This window comes from Doryrhamphus excisus, chromosome 21 (genome assembly GCF_030265055.1).
Source record: "Doryrhamphus excisus isolate RoL2022-K1 chromosome 21, RoL_Dexc_1.0, whole genome shotgun sequence".
Lineage (NCBI taxonomy): Eukaryota > Metazoa > Chordata > Actinopteri > Syngnathiformes > Syngnathidae > Doryrhamphus > Doryrhamphus excisus.
Window position 1 is genome coordinate 13544606 of NC_080486.1, and position 23108 is coordinate 13567713.

General features: G+C 48.1%; 2 protein-coding genes across 12 annotated transcripts in view; both read left to right on the plus strand.

Annotated features, from left to right (window-relative positions):
* The window catches only part of dlec1 (DLEC1 cilia and flagella associated protein), a 15706-nt gene extending 4658 nt beyond the window's left edge, over positions 1-11048 (plus strand). For 5 of the 10 annotated variants that reach the window (XM_058060316.1, XM_058060314.1, XM_058060315.1 and 2 more), the window contains 37 exons: positions 45-167; positions 234-390; positions 452-565; positions 648-817; positions 889-1091; positions 1172-1253; positions 1328-1415; positions 2167-2340; positions 2417-2553; positions 2628-2720; positions 2792-2882; positions 2942-3104; positions 3418-3610; positions 3740-3813; positions 3894-4059; positions 4588-4684; positions 4752-4882; positions 4951-5112; positions 5188-5318; positions 6378-6528; positions 6608-6724; positions 6804-6925; positions 6993-7172; positions 7246-7313; positions 7477-7628; positions 7712-7827; positions 7910-7980; positions 8052-8266; positions 8891-9031; positions 9101-9223; positions 9356-9450; positions 9553-9658; positions 9720-9917; positions 10020-10181; positions 10255-10405; positions 10531-10666; positions 10747-11048. In XM_058060316.1, coding sequence (XP_057916299.1) covers positions 45-167; positions 234-390; positions 452-565; positions 648-817; positions 889-1091; positions 1172-1253; positions 1328-1415; positions 2167-2340; positions 2417-2553; positions 2628-2720; positions 2792-2882; positions 2942-3104; positions 3418-3610; positions 3740-3813; positions 3894-4059; positions 4588-4684; positions 4752-4882; positions 4951-5112; positions 5188-5318; positions 6378-6528; positions 6608-6724; positions 6804-6925; positions 6993-7172; positions 7246-7313; positions 7477-7628; positions 7712-7827; positions 7910-7980; positions 8052-8266; positions 8891-9031; positions 9101-9223; positions 9356-9450; positions 9553-9658; positions 9720-9917; positions 10020-10181; positions 10255-10405; positions 10531-10666; positions 10747-10846 — 4953 coding nt within the window. In that variant the 3' untranslated portion in view covers positions 10847-11048. The remainder of the gene's footprint in view (positions 1-44; positions 168-233; positions 391-451; positions 566-647; positions 818-888; positions 1092-1171; positions 1254-1327; positions 1416-2166; positions 2341-2416; positions 2554-2627; positions 2721-2791; positions 2883-2941; positions 3105-3417; positions 3611-3739; positions 3814-3893; positions 4060-4587; positions 4685-4751; positions 4883-4950; positions 5113-5187; positions 5319-6377; positions 6529-6607; positions 6725-6803; positions 6926-6992; positions 7173-7245; positions 7314-7476; positions 7629-7711; positions 7828-7909; positions 7981-8051; positions 8267-8890; positions 9032-9100; positions 9224-9355; positions 9451-9552; positions 9659-9719; positions 9918-10019; positions 10182-10254; positions 10406-10530; positions 10667-10746) is intronic. The other 5 variants (XM_058060320.1, XM_058060319.1, XM_058060317.1 and 2 more) reach the window with 2 other exon arrangements.
* Positions 11049-12083: 1035 nt separating this feature from the next.
* map3k22 (mitogen-activated protein kinase kinase kinase 22) overlaps positions 12084-23108 on the plus strand; it is a 31063-nt gene continuing 20038 nt past the window's right edge. The window contains exons 1-3 of one of the 2 annotated variants that reach the window (XM_058060388.1): positions 12084-12448; positions 21055-21140; positions 21472-21516. In XM_058060388.1, coding sequence (XP_057916371.1) covers positions 21122-21140; positions 21472-21516 — 64 coding nt within the window. In that variant the 5' untranslated portion in view covers positions 12084-12448; positions 21055-21121. Of the gene's footprint in view, positions 12449-12502; positions 12851-21054; positions 21141-21471; positions 21517-23108 lie in introns of those variants that run through there. The other variant, XM_058060389.1, reaches the window with a different exon arrangement.

The window sequence follows — 23108 nt, forward strand, 5'->3', positions numbered from 1 at the left end:
GCATCTAATCATGGTATGCCTCGCATTGCTTCCATGTGTCCAAGGATATTTCTCCTGTGTTGGCGAGCACCTTTAAGGAGTTCTACAAAGAACTGACGCCATGCAACCTGATAAAGACAAAGGGGAGAAGCAGCTTTCACGACAGATACATCCAAGAGCTCCAGCAGGTAGCTGAAGTTCTCCTGTGCCATGATATTCTAGTATTGTAATACTGTAATATTGTAATACTGCAGGTTCGTACAGAATACAACCGGTGCATAAACGAGGCAAACATGCTGGAGAGCCACATCATTCAGGCCCGAGCGGAGGCGGCCGCCACAGAGAGGCAAGCCTTGGAGAGGATGAAGGAGCAGTTCAGAGATGTCGAGGATCTCCAGGCTCTCCCATCAGGTGGAAACGCAAACCTTCTTACGCTTTTTTTCATGTCTGATTCTTACTTTGTGTCCTTCAGTCAAGTCAGCCTTTGTCTGGCATATCGATGAAGGTCTTCTCCAAGCTAACAACCTACTTTCGCCGCTGGACTATTTAACGCCACAAAAAATCCAAATGAAGGCCCCAGCAGTTGGTACCTGAGCACCTTTCCTTCCTACGTCCTATCCAGAGGTGGAATCAGTCTTTCACTTATCTGTTATCACTTTTCCTTTCAGTGAAGCCAGATCTTACCAGACCCACCTTCGCCTCCACCATGCACACGCAGCCCGGCGACATGCAGGATGGTTGGGGCGACCTGAGAAGGAGAGACAGAAGGGAGTCTGAGCTCACCCAGACCCGGGACTGCAGCTCAGTGGCCACCAAGTGCACGGCGAGGTCCCCCGAGGTGAGGACTGGATTGATGCGTCTTCTTCTCAGCAAGGAATCTCACTCTCACTCTGGGTGGAACATCTGCAGAGCAAACCTCGACCCAAATGGAAGGATGAGCCGAGTGCGGAGGATCGGGCCGAGGGCTTTGAAAAACTCCAGAGGATGAAAGAAAGGCAGCGCATCCTCCAAAACCCGCGCTTCCTTTCTCCAAAAACCCACGGGAGGGGCGGCACTTCCCTCATCCAAGGCTTGAAGACAGATCCCAGGAGGGAGGAGACGGGAGAGGAAGGGTACGCTCACTGCCTCTTTTTTTTATGATGATGCAAACAAGACATAAATATACTCTTACATATATGTTTGCCATCCTCAGCCCCAAAGATCCCATTCAGGTCTTCCTGGCCAATCCTCCAGTTGTCCTTTTTAGCACCTACAGTGTAGGCCGTGTGTACGAGGTATGCTCGCCTATCCTTTCCGTATTTTCAACGACATCCACGACAATTTGTTGTTCCATCTTCTTCTTTCCTAGACAACACTGGAGTTAAAAAATGTGACGTCTTCCTGCCGAGACGTGCGAGTCATTCCTCCTAGCACTTCCTACTTCACCATTGGGCTAGGTGAGCGCATGCTGAGGCTTTCAATTACTGATATTAGTAACTAATTATAATTCATTCATTCATTTTCAACCGCTTATCCTCACGAGGGTCGCGGGGGTGCTGGAGCCTATCCCAGCTGTCTTCAGGCGAGAGGCGGGGTACACCCCGGACTGGTCGCCAGCCAATCACAGGGCACATATAGACAAACAACCATTCACACTCACATTCATACCTATGGACAATTTGGAGTGGCTAATTAACCTAGCATGTTTTTGGAATGTGGGAGGAAACCGGAGTACCCGGAGAAAACAGAGATGGCCGAGGGTGGGGTTGAACCCTGGTCTCCTTAGCTGTGAGGTCTGCGCGCTAACCACTTGACCGCCGTGCTGCCCACTGATTATAATTAAAAGCTTTAAAAATGATAATTTAATAATTTAATAATTTAATAGTTTAATAATTTAATAATTTAACAATTTAACAATTTAACAATTTAACAATTTAATAATTTAATAATTTAATAATTTAATAATTTAATAATTTAAATTAATTTAATTTAAATTTCAGTGTGCAACCCTCAGACAATATTTATTATTATTATTATTATTATTAGCCAGTGATTTATTTTTCTAATGTTGAAATGTAACCCGCTGCGATATAAGGAAGAGGATATAAATGCTCTAACCACGTCAAAAAAAGGTTCCAGTTTTTCCATAAAAACACTTCATGTCACCTGACACGCTCTTTTGACTTGCGTCTTCCTGTTCCTTCGCAGGGAGGTTCCCCGGCGAGGGCGGCACGGTCGCTCCAGGCATGAGCTGCAAGTTCACCGTGCACTTCGCTCCGGACTCCCTGGGGGACTACGAGGATTTCATCGTGGTAGAAAGTCAGGGTGAGCATCTGCTGGTGGTCCCTCTGGAGGCCCGGAGACCCCCACCCGTTCTCACGTGTAAGTCTCCAAGCCTTGGACTGCAGTCCCTCGCTGGTGGGTGGTTGCCACGATTGATGCTACGATCTCGTTGCAGTGCCAAGTGTTCTGGAATGCGGTTATTGCCTCATCGGGGGAGTAAAATGTGTGGAGTTCCCATGTCAGAACGTGGGTCTGAGTGCTGGGACCTTCTGTATCATCCCAAAGAACCAGTGGCCGGCCACCAACCCCCGGGTGAACGTTCAACCGCCCTTCATATCTCACATGATCTAATATCATATCTCATGTCTCTTATTTTCATGCTTCAGTCGGTGGTCGCTGGTAGTTATTCCGACCAGCCCCCCTTTGCCATCAGCCCGTCTTTCTTTGCCCTGCAGCCCGGGGAGGCCACCATAGTGGAGGTGAGGCCGTTCACCAGCCTGGTGCTATTCAGCTCACCTCACCGCCCCCCCCTGCGTGGCTCTCCTTGCAGGTGGTTTTCTTCCCCACGACCACGGAAAAGAGTCGTGAGATTTTCACCATCGCGTGCGACAACTGCCAGGTCAAGGACATTTCTCTTCAAGGTGAGACGTGTTTGCACGTCACGCGTTCGAGCCCCCAACACGCTCTGCTTGTGTCCAAGGTGAGGGCCAGCTCATCGCCCTGGAGCTGCTGTCCGTGACGGGGAAGGAGCAGCCCCTGGTGTTGGGGGAGGTCCACGACATCACTGCAGACCACTTCATCCGCTTTGACTCGTGCAACCCTCACTCGGGGCAGCACAAGATGGTGGTCATCAGAAACAATGTGTAAGTACGCGCTCTCAGTACTCTCGGTACTACGTCATTACCAGATGCTGTCACATCATTGAATCACATTTGTCTAATTAATTCATCATGATTAATCGCCATTCGCACTAACAGTTATGTTGGTGAGTGATAAGAATATCCACTTATTGTGTTTCTTTGTCGTACTATTCATTTTACACAACACAAATACACACATAATAAAGACATGACTGTGTTTATCGGTCATTTTTTACTTTTTACATAATTGATGAAGTAAATGACCGAGCGTACTTTGTACGATTCCACCGACTGATCGGCGTTATCTTTCCTGAAGCCACCTGGAGCTGCCTTTCCACTGGCAGGTCATGAAGCCCAACCTCCTGCCGCTGCTGCCGGGCGAACTCCCTGACCCCTCCCACTTCCAGTACAACCACGACAGGGACGAGGTTTTCCACGTCAGCCCCTTGTCTGGAATTCTAGCACCCTGCCAGGACCGAGAGTTCATGGTCGCCTTCTGTCCCAAAGAGGTAGGAGATCGTCCGCGATGCTCCTTCTTTCCACTTCTCCATGAAACTAAAATACAAACAGATCTTGTGAAATAAATGAAATAAAAAGTATGCAGGTGAATTATCCACGTTTTTGTTGACCCGTCGCAGATGCAGGATTACCACAGCGTCCTCCATTTAGTCCTGAGCGACGTCCCCCAGCTGCCATTCGAGTGCGACGAGGGGTAAGGTCATCATCTTGGCTGTGGGACCTGAACCCATCACCAGACACTGACCTGGCTCTCGACGATGTGTCTTGACCAAGCGGCGTCCTCCAGCCTGTGCGCGTGGGCTCCAAGGTGGGCGATGCCACCGTCATGGAGATAGAAGTCAAGGGGTCGACGGAGCCCTTCCACATCCTGCTGGAACCCTACGCTGTCGTCATCCCGGGGGAGGTTTTTATTTTCACCACCACCCGGCGGCTTTTTAAGGTAAGCATTCCGTGTTTCCCACAGGACTAAATGAATGACGCATTTTCAAGCACGTGCAAATGAGGCGGAACACCCCTTAAATATAGTGACAGTGATCCCTCCTGCTGCGTCTTATTATTCCCTGGCGGCCCATGCACTTTGAATGTCACTCATTCATTCATTCATTCATTTTCTACCGCTTTTTCCTCACGAGGGTCGCGGGGGTGCTTATCCCAGCTGTCTTCGGGCGAGAGGCGGGGTAGCCAATCACAGGGCACATATAGACAAACAACCATTCACACTCACATTCATACCTATGGACAATTAGGAGTGGCCAATTAACCTAGCATGTTTTTGGAATGTGGGAGGAAACCGGAGTACCCGGAGAAAACCCACGCATGCACGGGGAGAACATGCAAACTCCACACAGAGATGGCCGAGGGTGGGAATTGAACCCTGGTCTCCTAGCTGTGAGGTCTGCGCACTAACCACCAGACCGCCGTGCCGCCCTGAATGTCACTCATGTGCTTGGTATTGCGTGTGTTTCAGATGTGGAATTACAGCAAAACGTCAGTCTTCTTCCAATGGGAGAAGATGAGCAGCAGCTGTCACAGAATAGAAGTGGAGCCATCTTCTGGCAAAATAGGCGAGTCACCAAGATGTTGGTCCGAGCTGCAGGAGGAGTCCGGGCTGACGTCTTTGTTCTCCTCCAGACGAGAAGGAGTGTTTTGCTTTCAATCTGATCGTAACGGGGGGGAAAGCGGAGAAGGTAGTCAGCAGTCTGCTCTGCCACATCCAGCATCGCAAGGAGCCCGTCGCCCTGGCCGTGGAGGTCACCTTCAAGGTCGGCATGAACATGCAGGAATTCCCTGAGACTTGTATTCATGATCATTCATCGTCCATGTTTCCAAGGGTCCCAGCGTGACCATCAACACTCCCAGTGTTGACTTTGGCCTCGTACGACTGGGGGAGGAAAGCCAGGTGCAGATCTACCTCAACAACCCCACTCACCTGGAGGCCTCCTGGACGCTGGAGGAGGTGCACAGGAGTCAAGATGAAAGCCAGGAAGTGCAGGTACACACGCACACACACACACACACACACACACGCACATGTGTGATGATTTCGGCTCAACACTGGTGTGTGCAGCTCTTTGTGGAACCATGCGGAGGTGTGCTGCCCCCCTTGGCCGGGTGCAACGTGGACATCCTCTTCAGGCCGCAGTCCTGCCAGGTTTTCGAGACGGAGCTGGAGCTGGCGGTCGAGAATGGGACGGGATGGTAGGGAAAACATGCCTTCTTTTAGTGGGAATATTCCTGTGCTTGGAGTTTACAGCAGCAGTTTCCCACAGGACTGCAATCTATCAGTGGGGGTGGGGTGCATGTTTATGGATCATAGTGAGCAAAAGACATGAAAAGTAAAGCAAATTTAGTTTTTTTCATTGTCACAAGACAGAGTACTATCTAGTCCAGGGGTGGGCAAACTACGGCCCGGGGGCCACATCCGGCCCGCCAAGTGTTTGAATACGGCCCGTCCGTTCTTTCCAAAGTATTTCATTTAAACTCAACATACGAACTGGCATCATGGCCTGAGCCAACCTTTTGATGGTTTTATCAATTTTGTTATTTGATGTGGTCTGTTGTTTACAAAGTGCTCCTGAAAAAAGGGACACAATAATAATACTAATAATAATAATAATAATAATAATAATAATAATAATAACAATAAAAATTAAAATATTTAAATATTTTATATTTAAATATTTTATATTTAAATATAAAATATTTAAATATAAAATATTTAAATATAAAATATTTAAATATAAATATAAAATAATAAATAATAATAGCAGATTTCGTGACACTTTTACAGATACAATAATACCAGGTGGACTGTTACGTGTAAAATATATACCCCCTCCCCCCAAGGAAGCCTGTTTCCGACACCGAAAGAAAAAATATCCCAATGGTAATTCATAATTATGACATAAAAAGTTGCCATTTTGAGATACAAACTGGGCCTCCTTCACTGGAGCCTTGGTCACATGACACTCGGCTCCTGTGCACTTTGTATCTTCTCATTTTGACGTCACAATTTTGACTCGTTTTTCTCAAAATGTACATTTTAGCTCATAACTTCAATGTTGTATCTCATAATTATGACTTTTTATTTTAGTTTCCAATGTTGATAATAATGACGTACCATTGGGATCCTGTTATTCTTCCATCATTGTAGTGCTCCACCAGGTAGGAATAAAGTGCACGGCATCACGTGGTTGACGTGACACTTCAAGGTTTGGACGTACCTAATGTTGTGGCTCATGGCTGCGTTTGTGTCAGTCACCTCCAGGTGGGCGCCGACGTGCAGTCTCCTCAGCTGTGTCTGCTGAACTGCCAGCTGCTCCTCCCCGAGCTCTACCTGGGCATCGCCGCCCAGGGAACCGTCACTCTTTTCAACCAAACGCTCCTGACGTCCAACTTCTCCTGGTCGGTGCGTGTGCGGCGCTGACAGCATTCCGGTGGCGACGTGGGGGGCCTCGGTGGATTCAATGCTTGTGCTTCTCTTCCAGGATGAGCTGAAGGGTCAGCAGGCGCCGCTTTGTTCAGCCGCTTTTGAGCCGGCGTCAGGCACCCTGGGACCGAACGCCAGCTTGGAGATCACCATCACTTTTATCTCCAACACGGATGTAAGGCTCTCACATCAGGACCTTTATCGTACGTGTGTTTTAGGTCGCCACGAGATATTCCCATTCTTCTTGCCCCAAGGTGTCGCTTCAGGATGTTGTCGCTCTCTGCGAGGTGGAGGGCATGACCTCGCCTCTCGTCCTCAGCATCCTGGCCCCCACCATCCTGACGCTCCGAGTGTCCTATTCGCTGGCCGGCGTCAGGTGGGAGCTTTCACGTTTGTGTCCGAGCCCCAAACATCCACTCAAGCTCTCTCTCTCTCACTCTTAGCCCCGCCTCAGACGAGCTACCGCGGCTGATGCTCGACTTCGGCGATGACGTCACGCTGGCCAATCCCGTCACCAGGCAGCTCCTGATGACCAACCACACGGCCATCCCGGCGACCTTCACCATCCAGGCCGAGTATTTCTCCTGCCAGGCTCGGAAGGCCAGCAAGCAACCAGAGAAAAGGTGCCTGCTCGGCAAGATGGTTGCTTTACCTTCGTGTGACCTCCATGTGACCTGTCCTCCATCCTCATCGTAGACCCCAATACCTGAAGAAGCCCCTTCACTCCGTCCAAGCCAAGAAGTTGGAGGACCAGTCACACAAGGGTATGCCTTCATTTGGGCCACGCCCATCTACCGCTGCTCCTTATTAGTCACTTCAGGTTCTGTTCTGCTGATTATGCAAATTAGACCTCAAGGTCATTTACGTCAAGGTCAGCCCGTCAGAACGTGAAGCCGCACGCGCCGTGACGCAATCTCCTGTCTGCAGACTTTGTGAGCGACCTGCTGGCGAACGGCAAAGGTGCCGCCTTCTACATCGTGCCCAGCTCGGGAACGCTGGAACCCTTCGAGACCCAGACTGTGGATGTGACGGCCTACAGCGGCATGTGGGGGGAGTACACCGATCATCTCGTATGCGCTGTAGGTGCTTGGACTCAGTGATGCCCTTTACCTTTACCTGCACAGTCCTTGGACCACCTTGGCAAATGCTTGATTCTTTGCAGGTGGGGGACCTTGAGCCCACCCTCATCCCCATGCAGATGACCGTGATAGGGTGTCCGCTCTACTTCCAAATCACGGGCCCGCGTGCCAACGACCAGACCCAAGGACCCAACTTACAGTAGGAAGCACTTGGACCTACTTTACTGAATGAATGCAACACCGGCGTGAATGCTTTAACAATGTCAGCGCCGCACCTGTAGGTTTGGCACCCGCGTGTCCGGGGGCGACACCGTGTCTCGCTCCCTCCGCATCAACAACCCCACCATGTTTGGTGAGTAGCTTCAGGTTGTTCTACAGCCCGGCATCGCCATCTTCCGAGACGTTAATTCCCCTTCCTGACAGACATCCGTCTGGACTGGGAGACCTACAACATCATTCCCAACGACCGGAGACTGGTGGATGTGGTCATGTCGTACGGCCAAAGCTTCCCGCTCAAAGACGCGGACGGCAGCGAGACGCTGAGAGACACGCCGGGCCTCTCCAAGGGGGAGGCTGACTCCAAAAGCGCTCAGGCTTTAAGTTCCGAGGCGACAAGCGCTTCTCTCCCCTGCACCCCTGTGAGCGTACATGCCCCCCCCCCCCCCCCCCCCCACACACACACATTTGCCTGAAATGTAGGGAAGTGGCACTATCAGCGCTGCACTTTGTTTGGTGGTCCTTGAATGCACCATCGTTGTGTGCCCTGCGTGCATGTGTTCATGGATGGTCTTTATTATCATTGAAGAGAGAAGGGGAATGTAATTATTGCAAATGTTGATACGAACATGCATTTTCTAAAATATACCCAAAAGCCAATAATTATTGCAAATGTTGATACGAACATGCATTTTCTAAAATATACCCAAAAGCCAATAATTATTGCAAATGTTGATACGAACATGCATTTTCTAAAATATACCCAAAAGCCAATACTTATTGCAAATGTTGATACGAACATGCATTTTACAAAATATACCCAAAAGCCAATAATTATTGCAAATGTTGATACGAACATGCATTTTATAAAATATACCCAAAAGCCAATAATTATTGCAAATGTTGATACGAACATGCATTTTCTAAAATATACCCAAAAGCCAATAATTATTGCAAATGTTGATACGAACATGCATTTTCTAAAATATATCATCCCTAATTTTTATAAGAGATGAAAAGAAATGATGATAGTGAATATATTTCAGGTGACAGACAGAGAAGAGGGCCCAGCCGAGGAGGACTCCATCGGACTTCCTGCTGCTCCCCCCAAAATCCTCTCCATCCACATTCGGCCGCACATCGGGGACAAGTCAGACGAGCCCTACTGCGTCACACCGTCGCAAATTGTAGGACACGCCCCTTCGTTGATATGATTGCAGCATCGCTTGTTTACCCGCTGGTGTTTGTGCCGCCAGGTGATCCCGGCCAGAGGCAGCAGCACCGTGTACATGTCTTTCACACCGCTCACCCTGTCTGGACCAACTGACGAGGCCAAGTGTTTGGGCCTGGCTGTGGGCTACATTAGTCTGGACTCTGAGGTAACACGTTGTCCGCGTGCTGTGCTTAGTGGGATCTTTCTCCGTGTCCCACAGGAGTCATTTTTACGGAAGTTCTTGTCTTGCATCGTACTCGTTCATGCAGGAGTCAATTGGCTACTTTGTGTGTTCCAGACGGCCGCCTGCGTCCCGGGTAAAGTCAGGCGGATTCAGGGTTTAGATTTGGAGCCCATCAGAGTGGATCTCCTGGCGGTGGTCAAGCCTGCAGTGTAAGTCATTGCCGTGCCGCAAAAGGGACGCCGGCACGAGCAGCTCAGAGCTGGACTGATCAAGTTCTATCCTGATCGTCTATTCTCCTCCTGGCGCCGCAGGCTGTTGGTGCAGATGGAAGACGACGGCGACGTGTTGGAGTTTCAGGCCTCGGCGGGTGATTTACTGAAGGAAGGGAAGGCCGACACAGACCAGGTCAGCCTGAAGGTACTTAAACGTATTCCAGTCCAAGCACGCGTTGACGCACTCCGTTGGTGTTCCTTTGCAGGTCTCCGTGCAGGAATTCAACAACGTGCAGACTGTCACGCTGAAAAACACCACGGACATGCCCCTGCGCTTCAAGCTGAGGACTCAGCCGCCCTTTTCAGTGCCCCAGGTGCCGCCCGAAGCCGGGCCCGGCACATCGGGCAAAGCATCGCCCGCTGACGCCGACTGTCTGCTTCTGCAACCACAAAATAGCACACAGGTACGAGCACGCGCCTTTCACTGCTACCGCTGCTTTTTATTGGCCGTGGAACATTCTAAGAACCACAGAAACGTGTGTGAAACACTGGTATTTACCGTGCAGGTGAGGGTGTCCTTCCTCTGCTCCCTGGCCCTTCTGAACTACGCCGAGCTGCCTGAAGATCAGCTCCCCGCTGGGGTGACGGTGGTCCACAGCGAGAGCGCATTCAAGCATCTGAGGTTCCGGGAAGATCTCATCATCCACTTCACCAACAATAGCCTGCAGGTCAGGGACCACCTCATCTGTCCTACACGTTCCAGCAATGAAGGTTCCTTCAGGACGTTGATTTTCCATCCAGACGGTGCCGCTCTGCGCCCACCTGAAGCTTGCGTCGCTGCACCTGTCCACCGACACCATCAACTTTGGCCTTTGCTTGGTGGGGGAGACGCAGACCAAAGAAGTCAAACTGTACAGCGACGGCTCACACACTCATTGGAAGGCCCAGATAGGTAGTCATCACGCGTGCACGCCGACGCCGAGGGCTACGGCGTGATTGGCATTTGTTTAAAGCCGCAACTCCACATTGTGTCCACAAGGTGAATTTTCCCTCTCACGCTCGTGTCCTCCACCACAGAGTCACCTGACGATGACGCCGCCGCCGCCGCCGCCCACGTCTTCAGCATCACACCCAGCTTCGGGCTCCTCTCTTCAAAGGACGACCCGCACACGGCCGACAACAGCCAGCGTCTGGAGATCAGCTTCACTGCCAGGTAGCGCCACAACAAGTCCAGGTGTGCACTTCAGGAACACGCTGTCAGATTCTTGACTGCACGTGTGTTACGTGTTGCAGCGAGGTCACGCAGTACAGGTCCACGGTGGTGATCACCTCTCTGCTGGTCAGGACTCCTCTGATCCTGCAGCTCCACGGCACAGGATCGTGCCAGATGTAGTCGCTAAACACCACATCTACATTTTTCACAGATCTTCTTTGAAAAGCATCTTTTGGACTCATTTTTTGGAGTCAAATCATTTTTACAAGAAAAATTTAAAATGATATTAATAATACACTAATAGCACTGTTTTTTTTGCATGTGTTTTTCTAATAGCTTTCATGTGACGGCTTATCCCTTGGCATTCACACAATATTATTATTGTTATTGTTAAGCAATTCCACTCATGTTATTGTCTTAATGAGCATTCCCATGATAAATAAGTCAAATCAAAGCACCGTCACTCTCCCTCCTGGCAATTAGCTCGGAACACACCATGCACTCAATCCAGACAAATAGTCCACTTAGCATAACGACGCTTAATTATTGTAAATATTCACATTTGTGCAGCCACCTCTCACCTCTCCCTCCTACATGCTAGCATAGAGAAAGCTGTTATTTGCATAGATGTGAAGCATCTTAATAAACATCACCGTGAAACAGACTAGTGACAGCATCCGTCGTTCCTCTGAACGACCCGGAGCCGTGCTTTTCCAAAACAACAGCAAAAACAGGATCAGATGCACGTCTGCTGATGTTTGCGTGCCACACAGTTCAGCTGCATCCAAAAAATCCACAGAGGAATGCAAATATCCTATTGATATTCTTTGCACTCTTGCAGCCTCACACACACATACACACAGCAAGGGCATGTTTGATTCCAGTAAAACACTCCTTGTGAAGAGAAGTGATGCTCGGGCCAAGGTTATTGGAGTCCTCTGTCATCTTCTGTGTTATTGTTGTGTTTTGGGACCATTTTGCAGCACATTTGTACCACGAGTAGTAAATAACACTGGCGTGACTTTGTTCCCACCTTAGTGTCAAGCCAAAGTTAACTCAATTGGAGTAAAAAAAAAAAACACTTCTGGCAGTGCATTTTTTTAAATGAAGAAGTGAAAGATCACATCACCAGGTGACTTATGACTTTTACTCAAACAAAGTAAAGTAGAGCTAGTATTTTACTAAACAAATTTTACTCACGAGCCACACAAGTACAAATATAAATATGTACAATCATTAATTTTAATCATATTAATCAATCGTGATCGTTTAATCAAGCGTTGTTACAGTGGATGCTCATATTGTTGTAGTTGCGTCGTGCGTCCAGCAAGGGGCAGTGTAGACAACATTTCCCTCTTTGCCCACTTGGCGACGCACCACCGAGGGACGTCACCACTTCCTGGTAGTGACGCAGCGCGTGACGTCAGGCAGAGAGAAGCCAGCCCCATCGCTGCTGCCGTGTAGTGTTTGTGTGGAGCTGCTAAAAAGACACGCTGGGAGAAAGTTTGCCCGACTAACATCAGCATTCTCCGGTGGAGAAAAGCCCACAAGCATCGGCGTCGGATGCTCAAGCCCAGTTAGCGAAGAGGAAGAAGAAGCAGAACAAGAAGAAGATATTTCCTGTGGAGAAAAGCCGTCGTTTGTCATTTCGGCTCTTCAGTTTCCGGATATCGTCGGGCTGTTTTGGTGGAACATTCGCTTAGCATCACTTGGATTTAGTCTGGGATAACTTTTCCTCTCACGCTTTGCACATTTGGAACATGGAGACGCTGAGGTAACAAGGTAACTATTGTTCATCTTATTTCCTGTTTAGAATGTCAACTCGCTGCCATGACAACTCCAGGGCAAGATGTTCTTAAACTACCAGATGTGCACAATATTACTGCTTTATTTCATGTTTTCATGTGCAAATGAACTTTTGGGATCCACATTAGCTGGAAAGTCACTCTCCAAAGATTCCTGCTCTCTGTCTACGCTTTATGTGAGTCCACAGAAGAAATGCTTTCGTGGTCCTCTGCCTGGGACGAGCATGCCCAGCCGAGTCCATCCGCCTAATGAGCTTTTAATGGAAATGAAGCGAACTACACAGGAAGAGACTCGATGACTGATGGCAGACTTTATCAGCGCTGTGACGTCACTGCAGGCTGAAATAGCCCCAATAGCTCATCTAAAGTCCACCTAAAGGTCTGAAAAACTAGACTCGACACTTGGATTTAGAGGTGAAAAGTTTAAATTCATTATTTTTGTCGACATGCTCCTGTCTTGCGTAGGATGTTTTATTTTGCGGTTCAGTTGCTGCTGGAAATGTCAACAATGTCAAGCTAGTTTAGCCATTCGTTGGTCAAACTCAAAACATGAAACTGAATGAGGAAATAGAGGAAATATCGACACATTTTTGTTCGTTGTTTCACTTGGTTGGCAGTGAATGCCGTAAGAAATGCTAGCGAGGCGCCGTTGGCTCAACAACCAAAAGTAGAGGACGATGGCTAGCCATTCGTGACGTGTGTCGTACCGGGAACCTGATGGGTTCTGCGCAAGCGCGATACCTCCCTTCCTCCCTACCTTCCTCTTTTAGCAAATGTTTAAACCAGTTCTTCTGGAGTGTCACATGCTGTGGCAGTAATAATATTTATCAAGTTATAAATGTCATTAAAAGTCACATGAAGTCATAAAACTTTTCGAACTGACAACAATGTTGCTGCCCCCTTCTGGTGTGGAGGTAACTCTGTAAGCAAAGCCCCTTGAATCCGGGGTCTGCATCCTACGAGGCTCCTCCTCCAGCCTTCCTCGCACTTCCGGGTTGTGTCACGTGGTCTCATATTTACCCGGACGTCCTGGCAGAATATCTGCCTTCAATCGCGACAGTGAAGTAACACAATTATTAGTTATTTAAATTAGGTTTTACAGGAGAGCGAAGAAATGTTATCTTGTACAGATTTTACAGATATATTAAACATTCATAGCTCCTTTATTTAGTTCTTACTTTTTGGCTACTTCCTTCATTTGTACATTCATAAACGTTAACACACGGAATTAGCCAATAAAACATGTAGTGATGTACACTACACTCAAACGCTGCATACATCAAACTGTATGCTTAAACCAATAAATCAATATTTACTATTTACAAACAAATTAATACTTATTAATCAAATTAAAAAATCAAAATTAATTAATCAATACTTACGCTTGGTTCTGTGAGCCTTCCACCATAATGTGGACTTTTTTAAGGGCTGGATGGAAGCGTACAAAGAATGTTGGGATAGGACGCGCCACAAAGTTTGGTGGGAATGCAGACTTCTTCTCGATGGAGAAGGAGGACACATTTGGTGGACGTTCTAATTGGGACAGCCTTGGCTCAGCGCCATGACGTCATGCAGCCTACAAACGTACACGTTTAGGATGCAGACCTCGGATTCAAACACAGCCAGCGTCGTTTCCTGTAGCGAGGAAAGTCAAGATGCCAGGAGGAGCGTGGGGGTCAGAGGTCGCAGTGACTCACCCGGCAGAATGTTGTGATAAAGGCGCTTTTTAGACGTTGCGCGGTTACGCTAGGAAGCTTCCCAAGTTTGCTTTGTGGGCGGGAAGGTTTCACGTCGATCTATAAACTGAAGAATAGAATCTCCAAGTACTCAAAGTATCAAAAAAAGGAACTGCTGGTTTTAGGTTGCCTGTGTTTATCGGGGGAGGTCAGGGGTCGCGGTACCTACCCCTGCAGGACCTGATGGAGTTCTACCTGTATGGCTAGTTTAAGCGTGTGCCAGCGGAAGACATCTTTTGGTGTCTAACCAAGACGCACATCGGCTGCGTCTCTTTGACAAGACCGTCCTCTCATTGGACAGCAGCTGCTTGACGTCGTGTCTCGCCAAACGTTCCACGAGCTGTCTCCGCTCCAGTGAATGAATGCGCTAGCGATAGCGTGTCGGCGCGTAATGAATGGAGCGGCCAGCTTTAGTTCACAAATTGCACTCCCATTCCTCCTGGAGATATTTTGAGCTTCTGCAGCTATTTTTAGTGTAGTGGTTCACATAAAGAAGTACTTGCTGTAGACGCACAGGGAGGATGGTCCAGGTTCTCATGGCGATGCCGATCATGTGACAGCAGAGCAGCTCTAGTCCTGATGTCCTGATCCATTTCTGGAGTTCTCTTCTCCAAATGTGCAAGCAGCATATCCTGCACTATCTTGACTAAATACTTTTTTCTGACCAATCCACAACATAATTACATTTTCTGATACCCACAGCTATTATTTGCTGGTTTTGGTGCATAAATTTGGCCCCACGTGACTTTGGATGAGTTATAGGGTCAAGGTTTTGGTGGAAGTCTGGCTTATGCCCGAGGAGGCCTCCCTCCCGCAGGGTGACATTCTCCACGTCCTCGTGCACCTCCCTCACATGCAGTCTTCCCAGAATCTGCCCCGAGGTGACTCATGCGGGGCGACTTCAGCCAGCCCCGTGTCGGCCATCGCTCAGCGTCGCAGACGGGACCGACCTTTGTTGTTCTTGAAGGAGCAAGTCACCTAATATAATAATCGCTCTTCACTTCCTGCCCGTGTCGCAACTCCTAGTCTGCCGGGGGTTGCGGCCGTCGTCCTCTCGATGACTTCACTCGCTGTTGATGGTTTTATTTTGGAAACCACGTTGGACGCCCCCACGCGATGTGCTCGCAGGATGTTCTTTCAGATCTTATGGAGACATGAAGTCCCGCTAACGATGCTAAGCCTTTTAGCACCATACAAAGTCTGTCTTAGTCTCCAGACCCCCCCCCCCGCCATTTCAGTAGTCCCTCCTTTATCACGGCTAACTGAGGCTAAGTCCATTTCCGAGAAATTCATTCATTCATTTTCTACCGCTTTTCCTCACGAGGGTCGCGGGGGGTGCTGGAGCCTATCCCAGCTGTCTTTGGGCGTAAGGCGGGGTACACCCTGGACTGGTCGCCAGCCAATCACAGGGCACATGTAGACAAACAACCATTCACACTCACATTCATACCTATATGGACAATTTGGAGTCGCCAATTAACCTAGCATGTTTTTGGAATGTGGGAGGAAACCGGAGTACCCGGAGAAAACCCACGCATGCACGGGGAGAACATGCAAACTCCACACAGAGATGCCCGAGGGTGGGATTGAACCCTGGTCTCCTAGCTGTGAGGTCTGTGCGCTAACCCCTAGACCACCATGCCGCCCTATTTCCGAGAAATAGGGTTTAATATTATTAATAAGTCGCGTTATGGTGAGGGAGCGACTATATGAAGTGTCTATGAGCAAGGGTGAGCAAGTAGCGCCCCCCCCCCCCCCCCCCCCCCATGAATGAATGATATGACGCGTCATCCTTCCTGTCAGTCATCTCCATGCAGCCTGTAGACACCAACATCTCATGACGAGCGCATCATGGCTCACGAGCGCACAACCTTCTGGCGGCCCGTTGATGGCGCCGCCCTGTTGATTGCTTTGCGCCGTCGTTGCCAAGCGAAAAACGTCCTGGCGGCTTTTGGTGTGTCGCAAGAAATGGAAGGCGGTATTTAATATGGTCCAAAAATATCCATCCGGTGTCGGAGCAATAAAATACTCCTTTGGTGGACACGTACGTGACTTTTTTCCCCATTTTGGCGGAAGTCTGTCTTTGCAGGATTACGCCAAAAGCCCACGGCAGAAGTGCGGACGCCTGAGGATTATTGTGAAAGCTGCTTGCAGTCTTTCAGAAACGGCTCAGGCAGAATATTTGGCGAAATTCTCAGCAAGAGTCTTGGGATCTGCGCTCCAGCGTGCTTACATCTGCTGTGTTCGGCGAGGGAAGTCTTTAAAATGTTGTTTTCCTCCTTGGGACGCTGTGAAGCTTATTACAAAAGCGCCCTTGGGCCATATTTTCGATGCATTTTCACCTTTTGTCCGAGCGCCCACACTCACTGGCAGCCATGATGAACGCGTTCCAAAATGTGTTTTGCTGTAGATACATCTGTATGTTTCTTCGTATCACAGCAGGAGCATTTTCCAGAAGTTTTTGATTGGCTAACATGCCATGCATCCCTGCTGGTGTCATGGTCCGCTTCTATGTTTCGAGGGGGTTTGATTCCCACCGCTGTTGTGTCAGGAAGGGGCGTCCGGCAGAAGAACTAAGCCAAAAGCGTTCATGCGATTGAGTCGCTGCGGCAGGGAAAAGCTGAAAGATAAAATCAGTGCTGGTTGCGGGGGGTGGCGGGGGGGGGGGGGGTGGTTAGGGAAACCTGGAAATTTGCATAATTGCCTGGAACGCATTAGAAAAATATGAAAGGCAAAACAAATATGTTGAGAACTACAGATGAACTTTTCTTCTGTCGCGAAACAAACACAACAAAGTCGCCCGTGAGTGCTTTTTTTGGGGGGGGGGGTGCTCGTTGAGAATAGCGGTACATGCTTTCATGTTAGCCACCTCCGCCTCAATGTCTGCACTAGATTTGTCTACTATGGCCTAGCAAAGTCTATTTAAGTTTGGCCTTTATTAAGCATCAAATCGTCTAAATAAACTTAAATATAAATACAGGATAAGGGCTAACGTGTCCATTTGACTATACTGTATTATTTATGTCTTTAATGGAATATCTTTGTGTGTAAAGGTGATATAGGGGTGTTATTCCATGTCTAGAGGACTCTAATATTGTTTATAAACAGTATTTAGAAGGTCCCTCAATGTCTGCACTTGATTTGTTGACTATGGCCTAGCAAAGTCTATTTAAGTTTGGCCTTTATTAAGCATCAAATCGTCTAAATGAACTTAAATATAAATACAGGATAAGGGCTAGCGTGTGAGTCCATTTGACTATACTGTATTATTTATGTCTTTAAAGGAATATCTTTGTGTGTAAAGGTGATATAGGGGTGCTATTCCATGTCTAGAGAGCTCTAACATTGTTTAAAAACAGTGTCTAGAAGGTCGTTAAAAGATTCTTTGCACTCTACCAAAATATTGGGAATCATACTTTGGGAAGTTCACCTATCATGGTCGGGTCTGGGACCAATCAACCGTGATAAACGAGGGATTGCTGTTTTTAAAAGACGATCTAGAGCGGCCTGAATACTCGCTAAAAATAATGCCAAGTCCTTCCTGTTACGTCTTCTTATTCTTTGGTGCAGCTGAGGTGAGTTGCTTTTTGGAAAAAGAGCGTCGAGAGCGGCCTGAATACTCGCTAAAAATAGTGCCAAGTCCTTCCTGTTACGTCTTCTTATTCTATGGTGCAGCTGAGGTGAGTTGCTTTTTGGAAAAAGAGCGTCGAGAGCGGCCTGAATACTCGCTAAAAATGGCCAAAAAGCGGCGCCGTTGGCAACACCGATTCTTACTGTCTGGCAGAGCAGGTGCATTGTGGGAAACGGGCAGCACCAAGATGCAGGAAAAAAACCTCTTGAATTGCGTGTAGCTCACGGCAGAACGCTCTGTTAGCACTCGGACCAGTACCAGAGCGCTAAACAAATCCAGACGTGCGCGGGGGTTTCATTTGCGGATTTGCGTACACGGCAGGGATGGGCCGGTGATCCCCGCATGCTTTTCCAGAATCACGTTTCCAGCTTTTTCTTTGGGACTCCGCCACGCCGGTGACGTCAGACGTGAGCTCAGACGGCAGCTGGAGAGAAAACCTTTGACCTCTGGAGAGCGCGGCCGGGAGGGGAGTTCCCTTGTTTGGATAGTGATGCAAGGCGGCTGAAAGATGGCGGCCGCGGATGCTGGCTTTAATCAGAGGAATACAAATACCAAAATGCGGCGGGAGCTCCGAGGCTTTGTCCGACTTGAAAGAGCATCACTTGGTTGGAGCTCTCCTTGATGTGTTCAAATCGCAATCCCAGCGTCGCCTCATGAATAATTCCGAGTACGGAGAGCGCCTTTTCCTGGAGGACTGCTGGCGCTGGAGCAGCTCCAGCGACCGGACATTTGCATTCCGTCCTCGCCAAGAAGTGTGAGGAGAATCGGGCCGGCCGTCAGTGGGCACCGCTAGGCTGGCGTCGTGCTGGGCGGGGGGGCCAAACAGATGGGCCATCTGGTGACACGCTGGCACCGGACAGGGGCGAGACCACCTGTCCTAGGACTCTTTCATGTAGGCCGGACTCTTAGATGGAGATCTCGAGGGACCTGGTGGGACCAGACGTGGTCTTGTTTGTTTGTTTCGTGCGTATTTGCAGAGTTGATAAAATTTTCCCTGTTAGCGGGTAACATAAAAAATAGCTCGGATCGCTGATTACCCGTATTGTAGGTGGGTTAGGGCGAGCAAATCAAGCGTTCCTTTTCCGTAACTTCTCCTGAGCTGATTTTTAACCAACATGGCGTGGATGTTGTGGGACTCCTGACCGTTTCAGAGGAAGACGCACATCAAACTTTGTCGGCCACCTGAAGCGCCAGCATCGCCACCACGCCTGGGGCTTGTTCCCATTGCCGCGACACCCACGGATTCAAACGTGACACAATTTCTTGTCTGGTGGGCACTAGGCCTGGGACGATGAGAAATAGATGAAAATAGAATAATAACAATCAATATGTTATCTATAATCAATCAACACGTGGGCGTTCGTGTCTGGCAGGGGGAGGGTTGACTCTGCATTGCTGTCAGCACCTTGCTACATTTGTCCCATAGAACAACGGCATGAGCGGAGCGAGCCTTTTAAAATCATTTCCAATGCAAATATCGACACGCGTGTCTTACTAACGTCACGCTCTTGTGTAACAACAACTCCAACACTCATGTTTTGTGACACTTTCAAGGTGTTTTTTCCCCCCAAGATGGACGTCAGAGGTTCCACTTCCGGCCGGCTCTGCGTCTCTGATTGACGTGATTACGTTAAGCACATGTATCACCATCTGATCTGCCGATGTTGGCGGAGGCCTGCTGCCCTTCCATGCTGGTATCCGTGTCCGTGTGCGGGACTCAAACAGACGCTTGGTGTCCACAGGCTGCTAAAAAGAGTGCAACACATGGACGCATAAAAGGAGACAGACAGTCCGGGGGAGTGCGGCTGTTCGTTTCGCTGGATCTTCTCTGGAGTTTGTGTTGGATAATAACGCCATCACATATCTCAGCCTGGGGAGGAATATTTCTCCACACTTTCCCTGAACTAACGGGCCTCATCCTTCCTTTCAGCATTTCGGAGTAGCAAATAAACGCAAGTCATTGAGACGCTCAGGAAATTGTCCATTTTTGATACACTTAGAGATGCTCTACTCTGATTTTGGATCAGCATTTGCATTAAAAGTGACTTCAAGTTGGTCACGACAAAGGAGCCTAACGACCTGAGCTCACAGAAGCAGCATCCGGGTGCCTCTCTCCCAATTGAAAGTCATTCCAAAGCGGTCCAAACGGTCCAAACAGTCCAAACGCTTTCCAGCCAGGACCACATCGTCCGGAATCACAGGACACAATTTTGACACGTTGGTATTTTACTAAACAAATATGCTATATATAAAATAAACTCCAGGGTAGGTGGTGTAGGTGTTGTTCGGTTTTGTTCTTGGAGTGACCCGTGCACGTTACGTCCTAACCCGGGGGTGGGCAAACTTTTTGACTCGTGGGCCGCATTGATATGACAAAATTTACGGGGGGGGCAGACTATATATTTTACACGTAACAGTCCACCTGGTATTATTGTATCTGTAAAATTGTCATGCAATCTGCTATTATTATTTATTATTTTATATTTATATTTAAATATTTTAAAAATAATAAAATATTATAATAATTACAATAAAATTAAAATAATAATAATTATATTATTATTATGTAAAATATGCAAATATAACAATAATATTATATATAATTAATATAATAATTAGCATTAATATAATAATTATAATAATTATAACAATCTAATAATAATAATAATAATTATTATTATTATTATGTGCTTGTGTCCCTTTTTTCAGGAGCACTTTGTAAACAACAGACCATGTCAAACAACGAAATTGATACAACCATCAAAAGGTTGGCTCAGGCCATGATGCCAGGTTGTATGTTGAGTTTAAATTAAATACTTTGGAAAGATTGGGCGGGCCGTATTCAAACACTTGGCGGGCCGGATGTGGCCCCCGGGCCGTAGTTTGCCCACTCCTGTCCTAACCACAGGCAAACATCAAACATGGTGGAATTCCTGCACCGGTCGGCCATTAAAGACTTGAGACTATTAACGGGATTCCACCACCAGCCAGAAATCTCATTGGCAGATTTTCCTAAAGGTTCTATGGATCTCCAGAGAGCGTGCCGACCAAGTCCCCGTCATCGGATGAATAGCGGCGCTGTCGCCAATCTGGTGGAAAAAAAAAAAAAAGAGTCTTTGTGTTGAAAGCGGCACCTGCGTCCTGTTTTGCAATGGCAGAAGCATCACGCCGACTTGTGGCGGTCTGGTCAAAGTCTTTTTCTCTTTGTCGTCACAGGCTCAAGTGTCCGCCTGCGTAGAGAGACGCTGAGCTCCGTGCTCCAGTTCAACGGGGCCACTTCCCGATGATGACAGTAAACATGGGTGAGTAGCGCCGCCGGGCCCCCGTTTCGCCGCGCGCGGGTACGCACCTCTCACACTTCCTCTGGCAGGAACAGCACGGAGAAAAATAACACATTAAAAAGCACCAGATGGCCCGTTTACTTTTATGACATTGTTTTCAACCTCCATGTTCCCGCCGCTTGATTCACGTTCTGGTTCCGTACAACGCGTACATTACAGTACAGTACCAGGCAACAATGCGGTTCCTCTCGCAGCCTGGACGCCACGTGACCTTTACAAATACCAGCCAAAATATCACATCCATATCTTTTTGGCTCTGCTACCTCTTTATGTTTATCACTTCTCTCTGCAGATGACGGTCTCCAAAATGGACCCAGACAGCCCCGGAACTTGCAAGGTACACGACTTCAACACGTGCATCGCTCACAGGTGTTATTTGAACATGTACGCTTTCAACGTAGACGTGACAAGCGCTCGGCGGAATGACTTGAATGACTTGAACAAAGCAATCTGGGCTGGTTGCTAGTCAAATGTCAAACGCATGGAAAGTTGCCGTCATTTAGCTTTGGAACGCGTTTGTGGTGCAGACACACTTGACATGGAATTAGCATGTGTACGTCCTTCCTGGACACGCCACTTCCGACTCCATCCATCACTGTGGCTCGCCGTCGTTGCGTCGACTTCCCTCGTGTGACTCGGAGATGGGACGTTTGTGAACCACTTCAGTCTTGGGGCGGGGACCGAACCCTGGTCTCCTAGCTGTGAGGTCTGCGCACTAACCACCAGACCGCCGTGCCGCCCGACATCATTATTATGTTGATTATTATCATTATTATGTATCATTATGGCGGCACGGTGGTCTAGGGGTTAGCGCACAGACCTCACAGCTAGGAGACCAGGGTTCAATTCCACCCTCGGGCATCTCTGTGTGGAGTTTGCATGTTCTCCCCGTGCATGCGTGGGTTTTCTCCGGGTACTCCGGTTTCCTCACATTCCAAAAAACATGCTAGGTTAATTGGCGACTCCAAATTGTCCATAGGTATGAATGTGAGTGTGAATGGTTGTTTGTCTATATGTGCCCTGTGATTGGCTGGCCACCAGTCCAGGGTGTACCCCGCCTTACGCCCAAAGACAGCTGGGATAGGCTCCAGCACCCCGGCGACCCTCGTGAGGAAAAGCGGTAGTGAATGAATGAATGAATGAATGTATCATTATTATGCATTCCCGCTTAGCATCGGCATTTGGGACAAAAGGGTGGGAGTGGGATTGGTCTCCACTAGCAACAATCACTCTGGCGTTTGTAACTATTATTTTTTTCAATAAAATAACGGCCCATATTTCCAAAAATGATATGCATTTAGTACGTAAAATATGAATATTAACAAATAATTTTCGGATCATTCCGACACTAGCACATTAACACATGCTGGAACGTTTGAAGCAGTCGTGAACGAGACGACTGGTTACTGTGCTACTAACGTTAATACCATTATTACAGTAAACCTCGGATATATCGGATTCAATTGTTCCCACTGGTTTTGTCCGATATAAGCGAAATCCGTTATATGTGTATACCGGAAAATGTCCGTTTTACGCATATATCGGATTTATATCCGGTATATGCGTAAATCGGATTGTATCCGTTATAAAAAGGCACTTCCTTGACTATGTTTCCAATGTACCTGGACTGGGCAATGAAAAGAGACGTAAGGTAATGAGAATTGAACTTATTGAACTCTGAGCATAACAAATAGTTAATTAAGCTAGGCCCTGTTACGCCCGTCAGGCCTACGTTATTCCCAATAGTGAGGTTAAGATCTCATTCACTGCTGTGCTAGTATTATTCACGTCACTCACTTTTATATTTGTCCTAAATCTGGAGCCAGGAGAAAGACAATAGCCAGTGACATCAACAAGATTAGCATAACGATGCGGCCATCCGATATATGCCAGGGAAATTTCATGGAAATGCATTGGAACGGGACTGGA